At 56.0% G+C, this 20,449-nt stretch overlaps 1 protein-coding gene across 2 annotated transcripts in view; it reads right to left on the bottom strand.

Annotated features, from left to right (window-relative positions):
- The window catches only part of SLC5A6 (solute carrier family 5 member 6), a 28,620-nt gene that overhangs the window by 7,557 nt on the left and 614 nt on the right, over positions 1–20,449 (bottom strand). The window contains exons 2-14 of one of the 2 annotated variants that reach the window (XM_082217611.1): positions 16,761–16,869; positions 14,173–14,726; positions 13,158–13,223; positions 11,822–11,873; positions 11,512–11,579; positions 10,686–10,840; positions 9,203–9,343; positions 8,710–8,839; positions 6,956–7,044; positions 5,974–6,086; positions 5,784–5,851; positions 5,467–5,553; positions 4,426–4,598 (exon numbers count right to left, since the gene is read on the bottom strand). In XM_082217611.1, coding sequence (XP_082073737.1) covers positions 4,426–4,598; positions 5,467–5,553; positions 5,784–5,851; positions 5,974–6,086; positions 6,956–7,044; positions 8,710–8,839; positions 9,203–9,343; positions 10,686–10,840; positions 11,512–11,579; positions 11,822–11,873; positions 13,158–13,223; positions 14,173–14,511 — 1,481 coding nt within the window. In that variant the 5' untranslated portion in view covers positions 14,512–14,726; positions 16,761–16,869. The remainder of the gene's footprint in view (positions 1–4,425; positions 4,599–5,466; positions 5,554–5,783; positions 5,852–5,973; positions 6,087–6,955; positions 7,045–8,709; positions 8,840–9,202; positions 9,344–10,685; positions 10,841–11,511; positions 11,580–11,821; positions 11,874–13,157; positions 13,224–14,172; positions 14,727–16,760; positions 16,870–20,449) is intronic. The other variant, XM_082217610.1, reaches the window with a different exon arrangement.

Below are 20,449 nucleotides of genomic sequence, written 5' to 3'. Positions count from 1 at the left end.
CACCATCTGGGACAGGGAGTTGCTAGCCATTCATGCAGCTTTCAAGGCGTGGAGGCACTTCCTAATCGGCGCCAAGCACACGGTGCAGGTCTGCACGGACCACAAGAATCTGGAGCACTGGCGCACGGCTCAGTTCCTGAACCAGAGGCAGATACGTTGGGCGGAGTTCTTTGCTGACTTCAATTTCCGAATAGAGTACGTCCCAGGCGACACCAACATCATGGCGGATGCACTGTCCCGAAAACCGCAATACCTAGAAGAGGTGACGCCAGCGGCGGCCATGCACATCTTCGCACCGACGGCGTGGGCGTGTGCCTCAGCTACAGTAGACCTGGATGCGGTGCGACGTGCATTGCGGGACGACTCATTCGCACAAGACAAGATGGCGGAACTGCTCAGAGGCACGGCTACCACGGACGAGTTCCAGGTGCGGGACGGCTTGCTCCTACGCAAAGGGGCTGTCTATGTACCAGGAGACGACCTTCGCGCCAAGGTACTGCAACAGTTGCACGACGCACCCACGGCCGGTCACTTTGGCACAGAGAAAACGATGGAATTAGTCGCGAGAGACTTCTGGTGGCCCAGGCTGAGAGGGGAGGTCGCGGACTACGTCGCGAGGTGCGACACCTGCCAGAGGGCCAAGCCGGTACACAGACCACCGGCGGGACTGTTAGAACCGCTGCAAACGCCGTTTGAACCGTGGGAGAGGGTGGCCCTGGACTTTGTGACGGATTTACCCAGCTCGAGAGGCAAGACAGCTGTGCTAGTGGTGGTGGACTTGTTCACCAAGATGGCACATTTCATTCCGTGTGCGAAGGTGGCCACGGCGGAACAAACCGCCAAACTGTTCATAGATCACGTGTTCAAAGTGCATGGCCTGCCACGGTCTATCCTGTCCGACCGCGGACGCCAGTTCATCTCGTCTTTCTGGCAGAAGCTGATGGGTTTTCTAAATGTCAAGGTCAATCTGGCATCAGCAAGACACCCGCAGACCAACGGGCAAGCAGAGAGGGTCAATGCCATCATGCAGCAGTACCTGAGATGCTATGCCAATCAACAGCCTGCGACGTGGGTGGATTACCTGCCGCTAGCCGAGTTCGCTTACAACAACACGAAGCACGTGTCCACAGGAGTGACGCCGTTCTTTGCCAACAATGGGAGGCATCCCAGAACCTTCCCGGGACTGGAGAGAGTGGGGGAAGGAGAACCACAGACGGCGGACGCGTTCGCGTCAGAGCTGCAGGCGGTCCACGATCAACTCAGACGGCAGCTGGAGCTAGCTAAGCACGCCTACAAGGTGCAAGCTGACAAGCACAGGCGGGTTGGCGAAGTGATCCAAGTGGGAGACTGGGTCTGGTTGGCAGCCCACGCAGTGCCGACCAGGTCACTTGCCAAGAAGAAGTTGGGGCACAAGCAGATCGGTCCGTACCAAGTCGAAGCGCAGATCAACCCGGTAGCCTTCCGACTGGCGCTGCCGGAGGGTTCCAGAATGCATCCGGTGTTCCACAGGTCGGTGCTCACTCCCTACAAGGCACCTCACAGGTTCCAGGAGCCAGGGACGGCGCCAAGTCCGCTCCGGGAACGGACGGAGACGCGGGGGGTGAAGCACCAGGACCACATCAACGAGGTCACGGAGATTTTGGACTCCAGATGGGGGGAGGAGGGAGTCGAATACCTCTTAGCCAGAGAGGGCACCCGGGCCAGCGCCAATAGCTGGGTACCAGACTACGCTTTGGAGGAACCCCTGCTCAAGGACGAGTTTCATGCCCTCTTCCCACACAAACCCATGCCAGCGAGCTTCTTCGACGACTGGTTGTTCACACCCACACTTTCTTCCAGCACGTTCCATGGATTCGACTCAGAAGGGGAACCCGCACGGAGCACCCGTTCCCCAGAAGGTTCACCGGCAGGTTCGGCATCAGGCAACTCGTATTGGTGGGACGATCGACCAGAGGAGCAATGGCGCAGGAAGTGGCTGGAGATGCCAGGTCGAGCGACCGACGCAGAGACTGACATGGACGTGTTCGGGGAGGACCTCGGGTTCGAGCACGGCGGTACAGAGATGGAAGAGCAACAAGTCAACGTCGACGACCGCGAGGGGGAAGACTCGGAGGTTTTCAGTTGGCGGCCACCCACGGGGAGCGACCTGTATCCAGCATTCCCTCCCATGATGAGGGAGCACCCAGCACCCACACCTGACAGCGGGGAGGGGGGAAGGGGGGGCTTCGAGGGGGGGATGGATGTCAGGGGTTCAGAAGCAGAGACGCAGAGAAGGGTGGAAACAGAGAGCGAGGGGGAGGAAGCCGAAGGGAGAATGAGTGATGATGACGACCCGAGATCTCCAAGCCTAAGCAGTGAGTCAGAGGACTCCCAAAAGGGAGCCCCAGTGAGCAGAGCAAGGGGGGGATCCGGGGGGACACCCCAGGAGGAAGGGAACAGAGGAGATTCAGAGAGCAGCAGCTGGAAGTCGGGACCCACGCTCAAGACTGAGAGCAGCAGGGAGGAAGGCAGCCAGGCATCGGGTTCCGGAGGCCGTCAGCAGGAGGGAGGGCACGAGTCAGGGGTGGTCACGCCCTCCTCAGAGAGCGAGGCAACGGTCAAGAGGAAAGTAGAGAGTTGGGCGCGCGCGCCAAGTTCAAATGCAGCGGAAGCTGGAGCAGTAAGCAGCCCGGAGAGTGAGCCAGGTCCCAAAGCCCGCCGAAAGGAAGCGGAAGGATCAGGGGGGTCAGCGTCAGAGGAGAGTAGAAGGGAGGAGTCCCAGGGGGGCAGAAGGACCCAGAGACGTAGGGAGAGGCGAAGGAGGTGGAGCAAGGCTAGGGTATTAAGCTGGTGTGCAAGAGGCGGGGACTCAGATGGGTCTTCGCCGACCTAGGGCAGAAGGTGTAGAGCTGCACGCTGCAGTTCGGAAATGAAACCTGTAACTCAATAAAGACTCTTTTAAAGTGGACGCTGTGTGGCGTGGTCCTATGTGAGCTGGGACCTGGTAGCAGCTCTGACACTTTGGATATTGGAAATTAACCTTCATAAATCTTCTTCCAAACTTTAATAAAATCTATCACAGAAAGAAAGAGATGCCGGCTCCTGGATGCAGCCGCCTGCCCCAGTCCTAAGGATGGGCTCAGGGTGGGGAACGAGGGGCTTCCACAAAGGGGGCAGCTGAGACTGGGAAAATGCCCCCAGAGCGCATGGGAGGGGGGCTTTTATACAACCACCAGCCGCAGGGGGTCTTGGGGGTCTCCCAGTGGGCCGCTGGGGAAGCCAACCGCCAGTCCAGACCCAGCGGAGCCGTCCTTACATCCCTCTAGGGCTGGCCAGGGCTGCACCCCCATATTGTGACTGTGGCTTGCCCCCCCAGAGGCTCCCTCGCCCCTTGATGAGCCTGCCTGTCTCCTGCCGCTCCAAAGGGAAGGATCCGACCCAACGGCTTCACGGGGCAAGAAAGGAGATTCTGACTCAACACTCAGAAGGAATTTCCGAGCGCCAGAGCCGTTGGGCAGTGGGACCAGCTCCCTTGGAAGACGGTGGGCTCTCCTTCCTGGGGGGGGGGGCTGCCTGCCAGGGATGCCTGAACCGTGCATTGCAGGGGGCTGGGCTGGATGACCCTCAGGGGCCCCTTCCAATTCTACAGTTCTGGAAGGAAATGGCAGGATGAGAGCTTGGAGGTAAGAGAGGAAAAGGAGGAGGAGGAGGAGGAAATCCTGGGGCAGACGGAGCAGGCATTCCCCCACCCCCAGCAAAATACAGTCATACTTTGGGTTGAAGTAACTTCGGGATAAGGATTTTCAGGTTGCGCGCTGCGGCGGGTTTCGCCACTCGTGCATGCACAGATGCTCAATATGACGTCACGCGCATGCGCAGAAGCAGCAAATCATGACCCGCGCATGCGCAGTTTGCGTTCACTTCTGGATGTGAATGGAGCTCTGGAACGGATCCCGTTTGCATCCAGAGGTACCACTGTAACCACAAATTGCCCTGAAGCCACGCTGGGATCTGGGCAGGGGGCTTTGGGGGCTCAGATCTGCAGCACAGGGAGCCCAGAGCCCAGAGTACCATCCCAGAATCCCTTGTGACCCACGGCCCCTTCGCTCAGGGCAACCAAACCTCTCTTTCCAGCAATGGTCAGGTGAAGCCAACATGGGGAAGGCATCCTGGGAACCGGAGCCCAACCCCAGACGCCTCCTCTCTGGGCAGGGGAGATGCAGGGGTTAAATGGGCTCACATTCCCCCCCCCCAGCCACAAGGCTCCTTCCCTGCCTCTCTCTGCCTGGTCTACCTCGCAGGGTCATTGTGGGGATTAAATGAGGAGCGTGGAGAGTCATGGATGCCTCCTTGGAGAAAAGGGGGGGATAGGAAGGCCATAAATAATAGTAAGCTCTACCTAAACACACACACATCCTGGGGTCTCCCGGCCCCCTTCCCCATTACCTCTGTGGGGTCGCTGTCAAGGTCTGCAGCGTCGTCATGACGGCCGTTGTGAGGTTTCCGTCCAGTTGGGGGGCGCCCGTCCCGGGGGGCACAAACACCTGGTTGGCCACCCAGCTCCCGATGCCCACCCAGAACGCCATGGCCAGCCCGGCAGCCAAGCCAGTGACGGCCCCCTGAGGAAGAGCAGGAGGAGGAGGAGGAGGAAGAGAGTAATAATAATTTATAATAATTTATTATTTATACCCCGCCCATCTGGCTGGGTCTCCCCAGCCACTCTGGGTGGCTTCCAAGCGAATATAATACAATGTCAGACATTAAAAACTTCCCTAAAGAGGGCCGCTTTCAGGTGTCTTTTAAAAGTAAAATAGTTGTTTATTGCCTTGACATCTCCTGGGAATAATAATAATTGAAGGTGTTTTTTTTTTGACAATAATCCAATGGCAGCCTCAGTATAACAGTGCCAAATTATAATACAATGACAAATCCCAATCGTTCAGATGCCAAATTATATAATTTAGGTGCCCCCCCCCCGCATGGTTTGATGACCTTGCTTTGTTTCTGAGTCCAAAAATCTTGTTCATCTCAATTGCATTCCAGTCAAAATAACAATCCCTTACACAACAACTGCAGTATTAACAACATCCATTCATCTAGACACATTAAATGGTTTATAAACCCAGAGGTGAAGCATTCAAACTATATCCTTATTCCTCCTGTGTGTGACGCCTATTCTGTCCTTGTAAAATGTTATGTCTGCGTATTCCCAGCTGCTGCTGCTGCTCTCCATCCTGCCTTGGGCACAGCCAATATCCCATTGCGAGGAAGAGAGCGTTAAGGGGATCCCGACCCCCCCCCCCATTGCAAGCTAGGCCAAGCCACCCCCACGAAAAACCCCCACCAGCTATTCTGCCAGTTTCAACGCTGGCCGCCCCCTTTGGAGCGTGGGGAGAGGAAGGGAAGGCTCCTGACCCCAGAGAAAGAGGGGGGAGGGAACAACAGCTCCTAACACCCCCCCCAAAAAAAATAAACAGCAATACTCACCATGGAATTGGCACAAGGAAAGAACATGCCCAGGCAGAAGACCCCCAGCAGAGGGCCCCCCATCATGCCAAAGATGCTGATGGCAGCCTAAGGGGGGAGAGAATCAGAGAACGGTAGAGTTGGGACCCCCAAAGGTCATCCAGACCAACCCCCAATTATTATTTTAAGAAATCAATGTGCACCGCCTCCAAACCCAGTTTTGTGGTAGTTTTATGTAGTTTTACAATTTCATTGTTCCGCAAGGGACAATGACAATAAAGGTATCGTATCGTATCGTATCCTCCCCCCCCCAGCCGCCCCCTCCACTGACCCCTTACCTGCAGCACCGAACCCATCATGGAGGAGATGTACGCCATGCCCAGGCAGAGGAGTCCGTAGGCCAGAGCTGGGGGGAGAAGGGGGTCCAGTCAGAGGGAGGGGAGAGGCAGGGGCACCCCTGGGCCGGAGCTGGGGGCACTGGGACGCTGCTGCCTGCCCCCCAACCCCTCTCCCCCCGGGGCAGCTCACCCAGCAGCTTGGAGTAGAGTGTGGCGCGTCCTTCGGGGATGCTGGCCACGTAAGGGCGGATCAGGTCCTCCATGGTCACGGTGGCCAGGGAGTTGAAGGCGGAGGAGATGGTGCTGCCGAGAGAAGAGGCGGGGGGGGGGGTCAGACGAAGGGAAGGGGGCAGAAAAAGCCCCTTGGGCAGAGCCCTCCCAGGAGACGCAATGCCCTTCCCTGGAAATAAACACAAGGCTCTAGTCCTCATGTTTCCAAAGGAAGATCTAAGCAGGAACACAGGCTCCGTAATAATTATATGTATATATATATATAATTTTATTTATACCCCGCCCTCCCAGGCCAGAACCGGGCTCAGGGTGGCTAACACCAATAAAATCACAGTAAAAACATAATAGGGGAAAAAGAGAAGGGGGGGGGAAATCAATTTAAAATACAGGTTAAGATGCAATTTAAAATGCAGCCTCATTTTAAAACTAGCCGATAAATCAAGACCATAAGGGGAGGGAAACATAAGGGTCAGACCGAGTCCAAACCAAAGGCCAGGCGGAACAGTTCTGTCTTGCAGGCCCTGCGGAAAGATGTCAAGTCCCGCAGGGCCCTGGTCTCTTGGGACAGAGCATTCCTCCAAGTCGGGGCCAGTGCTGAAAAGGCCCTGGCCCTAGTTGAGACCAAACTAACCTCCTTGAGGCCACCAAAAGTGTTGCTATTTGTGGACCGTAAGGTCCTCCGCGGGGCAGACCAGGAGAGACAGTCCTGTAGGTACGAGGGTCCTAGGCCGCACGTAATGTCGACACTGGCCGGCAGCAGCAGCCCTCCGGGGCTTTCCCCCCCAGCCCTCCCTGGAGATGCTGCCGGCGGGGACCGAACCTGGCAGAGCCTGCGGGCCAAGCCCTGCGCTCTGCTCCCTCCGTGGGAAGAATGAAGGGTTCTAGTCCTCATGAGCCCCAAGGAAGGAAGGAAGGAAGGGCTGGCTGCCTGCTGAGCTCACCTGAGGGAGCCGCTGAAGAGGCAAGCCACAAAGAGGCCGGGGAGGCCGGGCACTCCCTGAAGGACGTCCATCACGAAGTAGAGAACCATCTGCCAGAGTGACCACAAGACAAGAAGAATTTATTGAGGTACGTCACAATATTTTATTAGTTCAAAGATGGAAAAGTGATGAAAGAAGAATGGCAGGAAAAGTGGATGGAATACACAGAAATGGCAAAGCTTAAGATAAGGCCAATAAGGACTTCAAGAAAGATTGGGATGTATATACAGAAATAACATACTGTCAGGGGTTCAGAAGCAGAGACGCAGAGAAGGGTGGAAACAGAGAGCGAGGGGGAGGAAGCCGAAGGGAGAATGAGTGATGATGACGACCCGAGATCTCCAAGCCTAAGCAGTGAGTCAGAGGACTCCCAAAAGGGAGCCCCAGTGAGCAGAGCAAGGGGAGGATCCGGGGGGACACCCCAGGAGGAAGGGAACAGAGGAGATTCAGAGAGCAGCAGCTGGAAGTCGGGACCCACGCTCAAGACTGAGAGCAGCAGGGAGGAAGGCAGCCAGGCATCGGGTTCCGGAGGCCGTCAGCAGGAGGGAGGGCACGAGTCAGGGGTGGTCACGCCCTCCTCAGAGAGCGAGGCAACGGTCAAGAGGAAAGTAGAGAGTTGGGCGCGCGCGCCAAGTTCAAATGCAGCGGAAGCTGGAGCAGTAAGCAGCCCGGAGAGTGAGCCAGGTCCCAAAGCCCGCCGAAAGGAAGCGGAAGGATCAGGGGGGTCAGCGTCAGAGGAGAGTAGAAGGGAGGAGTCCCAGGGGGGCAGAAGGACCCAGAGACGTAGGGAGAGGCGAAGGAGGTGGAGCAAGGCTAGGGTATTAAGCTGGTGTGCAAGAGGCGGGGACTCAGATGGGTCTTCGCCGACCTAGGGCAGAAGGTGTAGAGCTGCACGCTGCAGTTCGGAAATGAAACCTGTAACTCAATAAAGACTCTTTTAAAGTGGACGCTGTGTGGCGTGGTCCTATGTGAGCTGGGACCTGGTAGCAGCTCTGACACATACTGAAATGAACTCACTTGCAGGACTCAAGTAATACATTTACAATGGACAAATATAAACAGAAATTATAAATATGAGGCTAAAATGCTAAGAATGTTTCAATAAAGTATGATTTCAATTTCAATACATAAGGTGTAGAAAATCACACGCAGAAGAAATGAATAAGTGATAAACCAGAAACGGAAGTTGGGGGAATCCGAGGAGGGCGGGAATAGAAATGTATAAGTGACTGGGGAAACCCAGCCAGATGGGCGGGGTATAAATAATAATAATAATAATAATAATAATAATAATAATAATAATAATAATAATAATAATAAATACTTTTTTGTTTTTTTAGTATTATGGTAAATTTTGTTGGGAAATTTCAATAATAATAATAATAATAATAAACTGAAGTAGAGGTTTGCAAAGTGGAGGGGGGATGCAAATCAGGGGGCAACTCAGGGAGGGCAGTTGCCCCCCCCCCATGGAAGCCGGCCTGTGAAGATCATCTGGGGCAGCTCCTGGGACAGAGACCCCCCCCCATTCTCCTCTGATCGATAACACACTTAGGGGGTCCAGGGTCCCTGGATGGGGAGCTGGGCGGCAAAAGCCCACTCCAATTTTTTGTGTAACAGTATTGCCTGCACTGACCGGCAGCCGCAATGCCTCTCCGGGATTTTTTTTTTTTGGGGGGGTGTCTTTCTCCCGGCAGAAGCATCGCCGGACCCACCTGATCGGAGGAGGCGCTGCTCTGCTCCGGACTCAGCTCACGCTCCTGGTAGTACGCGAACATCACCAGGCCGGTGAGGCAACTGAGGCAGAGGACCAGCTGCTGGCAGGGGAAGACGGCGTAGCAAGACCTGGAGGGGGGGGACAAGAAGAGGGAGGGAGGATCAGGCCCCGCATCCTGTTCTCCCCCCAAAGCCCCACAGAATCCAGATAGACTGCCACTGGAGCTGGAGGCTCCACAAAGGCATCCTGGTGGATCTGGCCAAAGGAGGAAGATCTGGGCCAGCAGGCAGGCAGATGCTCCACAGGGAAAGAGGTCAGCCCCCCCCCAGATAGAAGCCCCCCATAGCTCCCTCTCTCCCCCAGGACATCCTTAGGCTGCCCCCCAGCCTCCTGCCAGCTGCCCCCTTCCTGCTTCCAGGCGGGGTCACCCTGGGCCCCTCAGCCCCACGTCTCCCAAGCACCCCCACCCTGCCCCACGGCGCCCCACTCACAGCACGGCCTGCCGCTCCGAGCGAGAGCTGAGGTATCGCTGGACCTGGGACTGGTTGACCCCGTAGAGAGACAGCATCATGAAGACGCCCCCAAAGGCCAGGGTCCAGAAGGTGTGGCGCTCGTACGGGTCGGGGTTCAGGCTGGGGAGGGAAGGGGAGCAGAGAACGGTCGAGGGGGAGGGAACCCCAGGGGTCATCTAGACCAACCCCCCACAATGCAGGAATCACAGCTCAAGAATCCCTGACTGCTGGCCATCCAACCTCTGTTTAAAACCTCCCAGGAAGGGGAGTCCATTCCCCCAGAAAGCTATTCCTGATGTTAGTCAGCATCTCCCTTCTTGTAACTTGAAGCCATGGGTTCGAGTCCTGCCCTCCGTGCTCCATCTTCCATGGGACAGCCCTTGAGAAGGTCCAGGGTTATAAAGACTAGGACCAGCCGCCTGAGAAACAGTTTCTATCCAAATGCAATTTTGGTTTTAAACGCAGTGTAAGGAGTCTCTATGGGAGTATCTTGTATTTTAACAATGGGGTATCAGAGTTTTTAGGGGGCTAACCAGGCTGGAATAGCTGGGATAGCAGGTGTGTTGGTTAGGACTTGCCAATCAGAAGGTTGGTGGTTCGAATCCCCGCGACGGGGTGAGCTCCCGTTGCTAAGTCCCTGCTCCTGCCAACCTAGCAGTTCGAAAGCACGTCAAGTGCAAGTAGATAAATAGGTACCCCTCCAGTGGGAAGGTAAACGGCGTTTCCGTGCGCTGCTCTGGTTCGCCAGAAGCGGCTTAGTCGTGCTGGCCACATGACCCGGAAGCTGTACGCCAGCTCCCTCGGCCAATAAAGTGAGATGAGTGCCGCAACCCCAGAGTCGGCCACGACTGACCTAATGGTCAGGGGTCCCTTTACCTTTACCCTATCTCTTCTCAGTCTCCTCTTTTCCAGGCTGAACAACCCCAGTTCCTTCCACCATTCCTCATAAGGCTTTGTTTCCAGACCTTGCATCATCTTGGTCTCCCTCCTCTGCCCACCTCCCAGCTTGTCCACATCCTTCCTAAATTGTGGTGCCCAGAACTGGACACAATATAGCAGAATCGAGTGGGACTCTGATTTCCCCTGATCTGGACCCTCGACTTCTGCAGATGCAGCCTGGAACAGCATTGGTCTTTTTTGCTGCTGCATCACCCTCTGGGCTCGGGTTCAGCTTGGGATCCACCAAGACCCCTCGATCCTTTCCCCGTGGGCTTTCCTTGTGCAGAGGTGTAGCGCAAAGGGAAGGATCTGCACCCGTGGCTCTAAGGCCAGGGGCTCCGGGGCCCCGAGTCTGGGTTCTGCTGGGCCCATCCCGCGGGGCAGCAGACGGGAGGACCTTAATGTCAAAGTTTCCCTTTTTTAAAGGGAAATTCCCTTATTCCGAATAGGATTCCTCGCAAAAAAAGGGAAAAGTTGACAACTATGGGAAGGACCAGCCCCCCCTCCGCCCCTCCCGACTTACTCGATGCCGGACACCTTGCCCTTCTCTGCCGCCAGCTGCCAGACGCGCCCCATGCCGCCCACTTTGACGGTGCCCACCACGATCACAGCCACCTGGCCGGCAAACATGACAAAGGTCTGGAAAACGTCCGTCCAGATCACGGCTTTGAGGCCGCCCTGCAAAGGGAAGGAGGGGGCGGTTAAGGGGGGGCAACATTCGGGGCGATCGCACTGCCCCACGGTTTCCACAGTGTGTGGTCCTGCCCCCTGGCAGGTGGGCAATGGGATTTTGTGGGGGGGTCTGAGAGGCACACTGAAGGGGTCCCTGAATATCAGGCTTCCCTGGATCAAGTCCATACATTCTGTGGTTGAAATGGGATTTTGATTAAGCACGGAAGTAGTTGTCGCTGTTTTGGATTTCCTCGTGTCATTCTCTTCCTTAGTGGGGAGTGCAAACTGCAATAAATATTCCCCAGAGTGGCTGGGGAAACTCAGCCAGATGGGCGGGGTAGAAATAATAATAATTTATAACCTGCCCATTTGAACACTGCAATGCATTTTATAGGGTGAGGGGCACTAGGGATGGTCTTATGGGAACAAGGGGGTCAGAAGCCACCAATCTAGACTTTCCCAGGGGCTCCAGACAGGAGAAGGGGCCACTCACACCTCCAGCCCCACCCCAGAACCATAGACTTGTGGAGCTGGGTCTCCCAAAGGACATCTAGCCAACCTCCAATCAGGGGCCACCCTGTTCCTGGCCGGGGGTCAAGAGTTTGCCCTCTTTGGGGGCCCTGTGGAGCCCACAACCTCCTGCAGCCCCCTCAGGCTGCCCCCTTGCCCCTACTCACCAGGGCGGTGTAAAGGGTACAGACCAGCCCAATGGTCAGCACAGAGGCCCAGAGGTCAAAGTTGGTCACTGCAAGCAAGCAAGAGTCCTCAGGGAGGGGCCCAGTGGCCGAGCGCCGGCCCCTCAAGAGCAGCAGCCCGGCATCGGACCCCCCCCTTCCCCGGAGGCCTGGCTCCCACCCCCCTGGGCCAGCCAAGTGGGGGGCTGGCTCCAGATTGCCCACTTTCCCTGCCCCCAGACCACCCAAAATGCTCCAGCTGCCTGCAGTGCGGAAAAGCCTTGCCCCCCCAGGATCAGGTCCACTTCCTCACCTGCATTGAGAGCCAGCGCTGGGGTGTAGAGGACGACCCCCATGTACACCACCTGTGGGGAGAAAGGCAGCCCCACTGTGAACTGGACCCCACAGGGCCTTTTTGGGTTGAGAGGTGCCCCGAGATCGGAGGATGGGAGGCAGTGTACAACTGGCAACCCCACATGCCAGAGGGAGGGGGAGCCGACTCCAGAGGAGAATCGTGACCTTGATTTCCCCCCCCCCCAGGGTCTCTGGGTCTCCCTCCCTCCCCCACCTGCCCAACAAGAACCCTGCGAGGGAGGTGAGTCTGAGAAAGAAGGAGCTGCTCTGCGCCACAGCCGAGGCAGGAAGAAGGAGAGGGAAGGACGGGGGCGACAGCATGGGGGGGGGGAGAAGGAAGCGGAAGAAGAAAGGGAAGAAGAGAAAGGCAAGAAGGAAGGAAGGAAGGAACTGTTAACGGAGAAATCTGAGGGCTCCCTTGGACAAAAAACAAGGACCCCAGCCAGGAAGACCAGAGCAAAAGAGCAGCCAGGAGGCTTGGTCTTTATTGAAGACTGTCGCCACAGGACTCCCACCTGCCACCAGGTGGAACAAGATGGAAGCCCCGAACAAAAGAGAACCCCAACTTTTATTAGCTGCTCATCCCCATGTTACACCCCCCCCAAACTACATCACTCATACATCACGGTTACATCATGAAAGGGGAGGTCTGGTGGCAGTACTGTGAGCATCCTGGACCCTGCCCCATGGTTCCCCTTGCCCTCCACCAAACACCCATCAAGTGGAACAAAAGAGATCTTTACATTTCCCTGTTTCCAGCCAAGTTCATCCCACCCTTTTGTCTCCATCTGGGTTTGTTCTTTCTGGAATGGCTACCTGTCTGGCACTCAGGTCTCAGGATGCCAGGGATTATCCCTCAGGCAGAGGGGCTGCTGAGTAGCTGAGCTCACATGTCTCTAGGAATTTCTGAAGTTTTCCCAGTGAGCCATTGGGATACATTGATCAGTGAATTCTTACATTTGGCATCATGCAGCAAAGGCCCTTTGAATAGATAGGAAGAAACTGTGATGAAGTGTTTTGCAGGGACAAGTCACAGAAGTCACAAAAGTGATTGTGCTGGTTTTGGTAGTGCATGATATCTGCTGGAGGGGCAACCCCCCCCCAACCTATATAACCTATACATAAATCCCTGCAACAGGAAGGAAGGAAGGAGGAAAAGACAGAAGGGAGGGAGGGAGACATGGCACGTTTTAAGCAGGAGGACTGGGAGCTCGAGGCAGAAGCTTAAAAAGAAGAGGCCTCCTTTTCCCCACAACTGACGGGGCAGAGAGACCAGGCTGGTATTCTGCACTCACCATCTGGAAGATGAAAGTGGCTGTTCCACACACCCTCACCACCTTGTTGAACCGCAGCTCCAGGTACTGGGTGGGGCGACAAAGACAATTGGGGGTGTCATTAGGGCAGAGAGCAAATATGACTTGGCTTCCAGGCACAGCCTTTGCCCTGTCGGTGGGAGGGCAGGAGCCCCACAAGATGGTGCCCAGGGACCCCTGCACAGCCCCCTGCTCTCCGGGGGCATCTGGGGCAGCATTCTTGACCCCCACCCACCCCCCACATCCCCATGTGCTGTAGGCACCACTTGGGAGGAGGGGAGGACCCCAGAATCAGCCAGAGACCTCCAAGTGCCGGCCTCTCAGTGGGGCTCTAAGCCGGCCGGCCTCCTTGCAGGACTCGACTCAGCAGCGCCCCCCAGGAAAACATCTGAGGGCAGTTTTGCCAAGCAGACAATGTGATAAAAGTGTCAGCAAGAAGAATTAATACCAGCAACAGTGTAAGACTTTCAAAAAGTTAAAACGACAACAAAATAAAAACAGACCAACTTTCCAGACGCCTGAACAGGCTTGTCTAAGTGAGAATATTTTGTTAGTAGGATTGGAACATCACTTGTAGTTTGAGGGGGAATTCCGAATACAATGGAGATGTAAAAGATTTGGACTATCATAAAAGACGCAGGAGGAAATGATAAATAATAGGACCCACAAAGGGGAGGAGGGAAGTCCAGGAGATTCTTTGGAATCTTGTTTTTATGTCTGATACATCTCTGTAAAATTTTAATTTAAAAAAACAAATAAATAAAGTTTTATATAACAAAGAGAGTGTATTTAGTAGTTGCCAAAAAGAGTGCAATGAAGCCTGATTTTCAAGAGGCAGGGAGTTCCGCAGTGTAGATGCCACCACACCAAAAGAGCACCACACTTTGTGCCTAGGTGCTGGCTGCAGCGGGAGACCCCAAGGGAAGAGGGCCGCGGGTCCAATTCTGACCCCATCTCCAGGAGACCCTCAACATCCCCCCCCCCCGCTGCCACTCACCTCGTAGGTGCTGGTCAGGCGCAAGCGGTAGAAGACGGGGATGAAGACGTGAGCCGGGATGAGGAGCCCCAGGAAGTAGGAGCACCCCAGGAACCAGTACTCGGTGCCGAAGCGGTAGATCTCGGAGGGGACGCCCAGGATGGCCACGGCCGACTGGAAGGTGGCCAGGAGGGAGAGCGCCACGGGGAAGAAGCCCATGCTGCGGTTGGCCAGCAGGAACTCCTGCGTGGTCCTCTGCTTCCCGCCACTCAGGGCGTAGAAGAGCCCGATCCCGGCCGAGAAGACCAGCAGAAGGACGAAAATGGTGTAGTCGGCCACGCCAAACGTCAGCACCGGCATGGCTGTCCCCACGGCGCTGGCTCTCTGGAGCCTCTGGGAGGGCGAGGGGCTCCTACTGTCCCCTGGCCATCGCGGGAGGGGCCCCTGCGCTGAAACCCGGCTCCAGCCACTCAGGCTGCCTTGACAAAACCGGGCGCCGGCTCGTCACCAGCCTCCCAAGTCCCGGCCTCGCTGCCGGAGATCCGTTGTGGCTGCCATGACCCAGGCGAGGCGATCTGGAAGAGAGAGGGAGGGAGGAATGAGCCTGAGGACCCGGGAGCGCGTGACCCCCTCCTCCAGGCACCCCAGCTCTGGGAGAGGCAGCAGACCTTCGCCGCTGCTAATCTCCCCGTCTCAAGGCTGCGAGGCGGAGAGGGAGCGAGCAAAGTCTGCTGGCAGGACCCCAAGTGAGCCAAGCGCCGGCTGCCAATCTTCACGGCCCGGAGTGTTTTTGGCACCGGGGAGCCAGGCCTTCCCAGCGAGGGGGCAGGGAGGACTCGGAGAAGCGCCCCAGGAGCAGCGCCCGGGGCCAAAGCACACAGCCTGAGCTGCCCAAAAGCAGGCTCCGAGTGTCCAGGGCGCAGTGGGGGGTGTCGCCAGGAGAAGAATCTGCTGGCGCCATCTGCCCAGCCCAGGAGAAGCAGAATTTTGGGGGGGGGGGGTTTAGTCAAGAGAAGAGGCAAGTAGGAGCAGATGCGATGGGAGTTTATAACATGACGTCTGGAGGGAGGGGTGGAGAAAAGCTCTTCTTCCTTTCTCCTACACAAGAACTTGTAGAACAGGAAACGAAAGGCGTTATTCTCCCAGCACAGAGTTAGACAGTGGAACTCCTTCCCACAGGAGACTGGGGTGGCCACCAACTTGAATGGCTTTAAAAGAGGGTTGGACAAATTCATGGAGGAGCAGAGGGCCATGGATAGCCCAGGAGCCCTGAAGGAGCATCTCCACCCCCTTCGTTCTGCCTGGACACTGAGGTCCAGCTCCGAGGGCCTTCTGGCGGTTCCCTCACTGCAAGAAGTGAGGTTACAGGGAACCAGGCAGAGGGGCTTCTCGGTGGTGGCGCCCGCCCTGTGGAACGCCCTCCCAGCAGACTTCAAGGAGACAAACTACTATCTGACTTTTAGAAGGCATCTGAAGGCAGCCCTGTTTAGGGAAGTTTTTCATGTTTGATCTTTTATCATGTTTTTATATTGTTGGCTCAGAGCGGCTTGGGAAGCCCAGCCAGATGGGTGGGGTATAAATAATAAATTTATTATTATTATTATTATTATTATTATTATTATCCAGGATAGCTCTGCTCTGTCTCCATATTCAGATGCAGGGATGCTTCTGAATCTCAGCTGCTGGGAATTGCAGGAGGGGGAGTGGGCTCCTGTGTTCGAATCCTGCTCGTGGGGTTCCCAAAATGGACACCTGGTTGGCCACTGCGACATTGGCCTGTTCCTCGGGCTTCTCTTACGTTCTGCTCCTGAGGTCAGCTGCACAGAATGTCCTCTCAGCCACACGGAAGGCCAAGAGATCTTGCAAGGGCTCTGCAAAGGGACGGGACAGAAAAGGGGCCTGATCCAGCCCTGCTTGTTCTCCGCTTGCAGAGGGGGCTGCTAGGCCTCCCAACAGAGACTGTGGAAGGGAGCCATCCATGCCCAGGCTGGGGGGGACAGGAAGGCCATTGAAGGAGAAAGGGGGTGTCCTTGTTCAGGGGGCCTGGGAAGAGTTCATGGAATCACAGCACGGCAGAGTCGCAAGGGACCCTCAGGGCTCATCCAGTCTGACCTCTTGCAATGCAGGAATCCCTGCCTGATGGCCCCCCAGCCTCTGTTTGCAAAGCTCCACAGAGTGAAGCCCCCACAAAAGCCTGGAGGAGGAAGGCGGTCTGGCCCGGCTGAGATCCCAGAATGTGGGGACTCAGCAGGATGGAGCCAGCTGTGAAATTGCAGCCCCAAATAGCTCCTGGTAGCCTGAGCAGAAATGGGGAGCCCAGCAGACCTCCGTCCAATGGGGGGGGGAGAGCAGCACAGGCCCCTTGCAAGGGGGGGGGAAGGATCATTCGTGGGGGTTCCATATGCAGGATGCACAGCTGGAAATCTGAGCTCAGGCCCCCAAAGCTGGATCTGCAAGGGCAGCCTGGGGGGAACGAGGGTCAGTGTGGACAGGAGGGGGGCACTGCCAGGCTGCCCTCTTTGGACCCCCCCCAGAAGAGAGGCGAGGCTCCTCTGTTTGGCTTGGAAGCCTTCCCCAGGGCAGAGCAGAAAGGAATAAGAAAGACTCGCATTTCAGCCTTTGTTATTCTCCCAATTTGCACATTCTCATCTAGGCATGACCAATATTTGTAAAGTATTTTAAGAAGGCAAAGAGCTGTCCCACACGGCAACGCCAAGCCTGTGATTTTGCAATAAAAAAGAGTCATGTGAAGAGAAAGAGTGAGGAAGGAGACATTCTGCTTAGTAAAGGTAAAGGGACCCCTGACCATTAGGTCCAGTCGTGACCAACTCTGGGGTTGCGCCGTTCATCTCGCTTTACTGGTCGAGGGAGCCGGCGTACACCTTCTGGGTCATGTGGCCAGCAGGACTAAGCCGCTTCTGGCGAACCAGAGCAGCGCACGGAAACACCGTTTCCCTTCCCGCTGGAGCTGTACCTATTTATCTACTTGCACTTCATGCTTTTGAACTGCTAGGTTGGCAGGATCAGGGACCGAGCAACGGGAGCTCACCCTGTTGTGCGGATTTAAACCGCCAACCTTCTGATCGGCAAGTCCTAGGCTCTGTGGCTTAACGCACAGCGCCACCCGAGTTCCCTAGTAAATTCTGCTTAGTCGGCTAGCAAAGAAACAAATTCTGGGTAAACCGAGGCACCGAGTGCATTGCAAGACCTGAGGCGCAGCAATCGAGCAGCTCAGGTTTAGCAAAGCAGGCAGCAGGGGCAGAGTTCTCTTGCAAAGGGCTTTGCTTCCATCTAGCAAGCTCAGGTCTTGGAAAGTGCTCCTTAATCATCAGCCACAGCGCCTGGGAAACTCGGTGACAGATTAAGCATTTAAAGAAGAGGGAGAGAGGGAGATTAGCCTCTACAACTGGCAAACTTTGAGGAGTCAGCCGGCCTCCAGGCTGCCAGTTCAAAGGATAGTTTGGGGGGGAGACAATACCATGGAGGAAAATGACTTCTGGGGGGGGGGAGAAGCCGCTGAGCAACGCAGCCGGGAGGGCACTGATCCTGCAGGGCACTGAGCCACAGAATGCATAGTTCCTGGGATTACGGCCCACGGTGGCTTGTTAAGGCTTGCCTGATCCTAGCAGGAGAAAAGCCGAACTGCCGGTCTGAGGGTCCGGATAGGGGACCCGGAGAAGCGAGGAGGGGGCTTTCTCTAAAGTGCAGAAGGGGGGCTGCTGCTGCTGCCATGTCTGCTTCCTTTTTCGTTTGCAAGATTGCAAAACAAGAATCTTCAAAGTGGAATGTGCAGTTGGAGTGAATGTTGCAGAATTCCTAAATCCATCAAGATTCACTCAACTGCACAAGTGAGGAGCTTGGTTGTGACTTAGGGTATTCTTAATGTCATATTTTTATAAGTTTTGTTGAGCAATATGCCCTGCTCAAGAACTTCTACTTGGTCAATGGTTTTTTCCACCCCTCTCTTCACCCTACACATTCTCCACGCTCCCTGAAACCAAGAGTATCGGCATTTGAGGCCTTGCAGCAGAAGAAGAAGCAAAGAAGCGTCTGGCTGCAGCTGGATCAGGCCAAAGTGCCCCCCCCGACCAGCATCCTGCCCTCACAGCAGCCACGTAAATGCTCCAATTGGGGGGGGGGGGCTTGCAAACGCAACACAGGCACTCTCTGCAGCTGCACCAAGCTGCTCAAGGCCCTCTTGAGTTCAGGGGTCTCCATGGCTGACAGGGGGGGCAGGAATAAGGAGGGTGGTATGTGTGGCCAGCTGCCCCCCCCCCCACCTCAGGACTCCCTTGTCTTTCACATGCCCCAGCGGCATTCCCTGCCCTCACTCCCAGAAGCCCACCCACTCCCAAAATACCCCCCCCCCATTCAGCTGATTTTCCAGAGCTGAAGAACTGCTTCTGCCCAGAGACGTGACTGGCAGCCCAGCCGAATTCTCCTGCACCCCAGAGATGAGTCAGAGGGGTGGAGGTCTGGGGGAGGGAAGGTGGGCTCCCCATTCTGCCCCCTGCCCTCCGTGGGCCCCCTCTAGGTTTTCCTGACCTTCACCCAAGGACAGCATCCAAGGAACTGCGCTGAAGCCTCCAAATTGGGGGAGAGGGAGACTCGTGACCTCACAGGGAGCAACGTGGCTGAGTGGGGATTTTCCACCGCCCAGGCCAGTGGCCCCAATCCCCTCTGCAACTTGCAGAGCTCCAGGGTCCTCTGCCAATCCAGCCTCCTGCCCACCGGGGGTCCGCTAGGAACAGGCTGGCTTCTTCCCAAAGGCTCCAATGAGTCACCCAGAGCTCGGCTGTCGCAAATAAAGGATGTTAAAGCGGCAAGGGCACCCAGAGGACATCCAGCCCACCCCGCCACTCAGTGGAAACCAGCTACAGCCTCGCACGCGGGGGGGGGGGCATTTCCCACTGCCTCACCCCCTCCAGCAAAAGTGACCCCCTCCCCACCCCACAGCCAGCCCCACTGCCAAACAGATCGTACTGTTCAGAGGACGCTCCTGATATCTTGCGTCTGAATCATGCCCAAGGGGTGTTGGGGTCTTCATGGGGAAAGAAGAGCCCCCTTTGACTCTCCTTCCCTGGAGAATTTTCAGCGGAGCCAGGGATTCTGGAGCTGCGATTCCTGCCTTCCAGGCGGGCTGGACTAGATGACCTCTGGGGGTCCCTGCCCAACTCTACAGCTCTAGGATTCCAGGATCGGGTCACGCATCCAGCGGCTAGAGGTGCACTCCCCCCCCCCCAGCCTGACTCTTTGGGGCAGGCAGGCAAGGGGGGTCCCTTCACACTGTCGGCATCACGTGGCACCTCATGTGCAGGATGACCACGCTGTGTCACGCGGCCCCCCAGGCCCCTGGAGTGGGGGGGGGCTCAAGGGGGACGGGGGGCCTGGAGCCAGAAGGCCTGTCTTCTCCTCCATCCAGGGCCAGATTGAGGTTTGATGTGGCCCTCAGCTCCTGAAGGTAAGGGGGCCCTTTCTACAACAAATTGTCCCTGCTTTTGGTGTTGAATATATTGACTATATAGGGACGTCAGTGGCGCTGTGGGTTAAACCACAGAGCCTAGGACTTGCCGATCAGAAGGTTGGCGGTTCAAATCCCCGCAATGACGGGGTGAGCTCCCGTTGCTCGGTCCCTGCTCCTGCCAACCTAGCAGTTCAAAATCACGTCAAAGTGCAAGTAGATAAATAGGTACCACTCCGGCGGGAAGGTCAATGATGTTTCCGTGCGCTGCTCTGGTTCGCCAGAAGCGGCTTAGTCATGCTGGCCACATGACCCGGAAGCTGTACGCCAGCTCCCTCGGCCAATAAAGCGAGATGAGCGCTGCAACCCCAGAGTCGGCCACGACTGGCCCTAATGGTCAGGGGTCCCTTCACCTTTATAACCTATATGGTCATTTATGGACCTAATAGGTATCTCAAGCCATTTGCACATAACAAAATATGTATTTTATCAAAGTAATTGTTGAAGTGAAATACAATTAAGAAGTCTATTAATAGTGATTTTGGGGGGGCCCAGAGTGTGGGGCCTTAAGCTATAGCTTGCTTATCTTATGGGTAAATCTGGCCCAGCCTCCACCCCTCTGAAGGGGAATGGAACGGAGCCAGAATGGGTCGAAGCAAGGCTGGGACTCCTGCTGCCCCACAGGCCCCTTGGGGCCCCTTCCATTTTATTCTCAATCTCAAGAACAAAATACCGGGTTTTGGCAACAGTTCTAAGGAGAACCGACAGTAGAGATAAACGGGAATTCCCTGAGGGTCTTTCTTTTACATACATGAAGAGGAGATATCAGCTGACATC

This window comes from Podarcis vaucheri (genome assembly GCF_965113315.1).
Source record: "Podarcis vaucheri genome assembly, chromosome: 3".
Lineage (NCBI taxonomy): Eukaryota > Metazoa > Chordata > Lepidosauria > Squamata > Lacertidae > Podarcis > Podarcis vaucheri.
The sequence above is the reverse complement of the archived record's forward strand: the minus strand, read 5'-3'. Positions and strand labels throughout refer to the sequence as shown.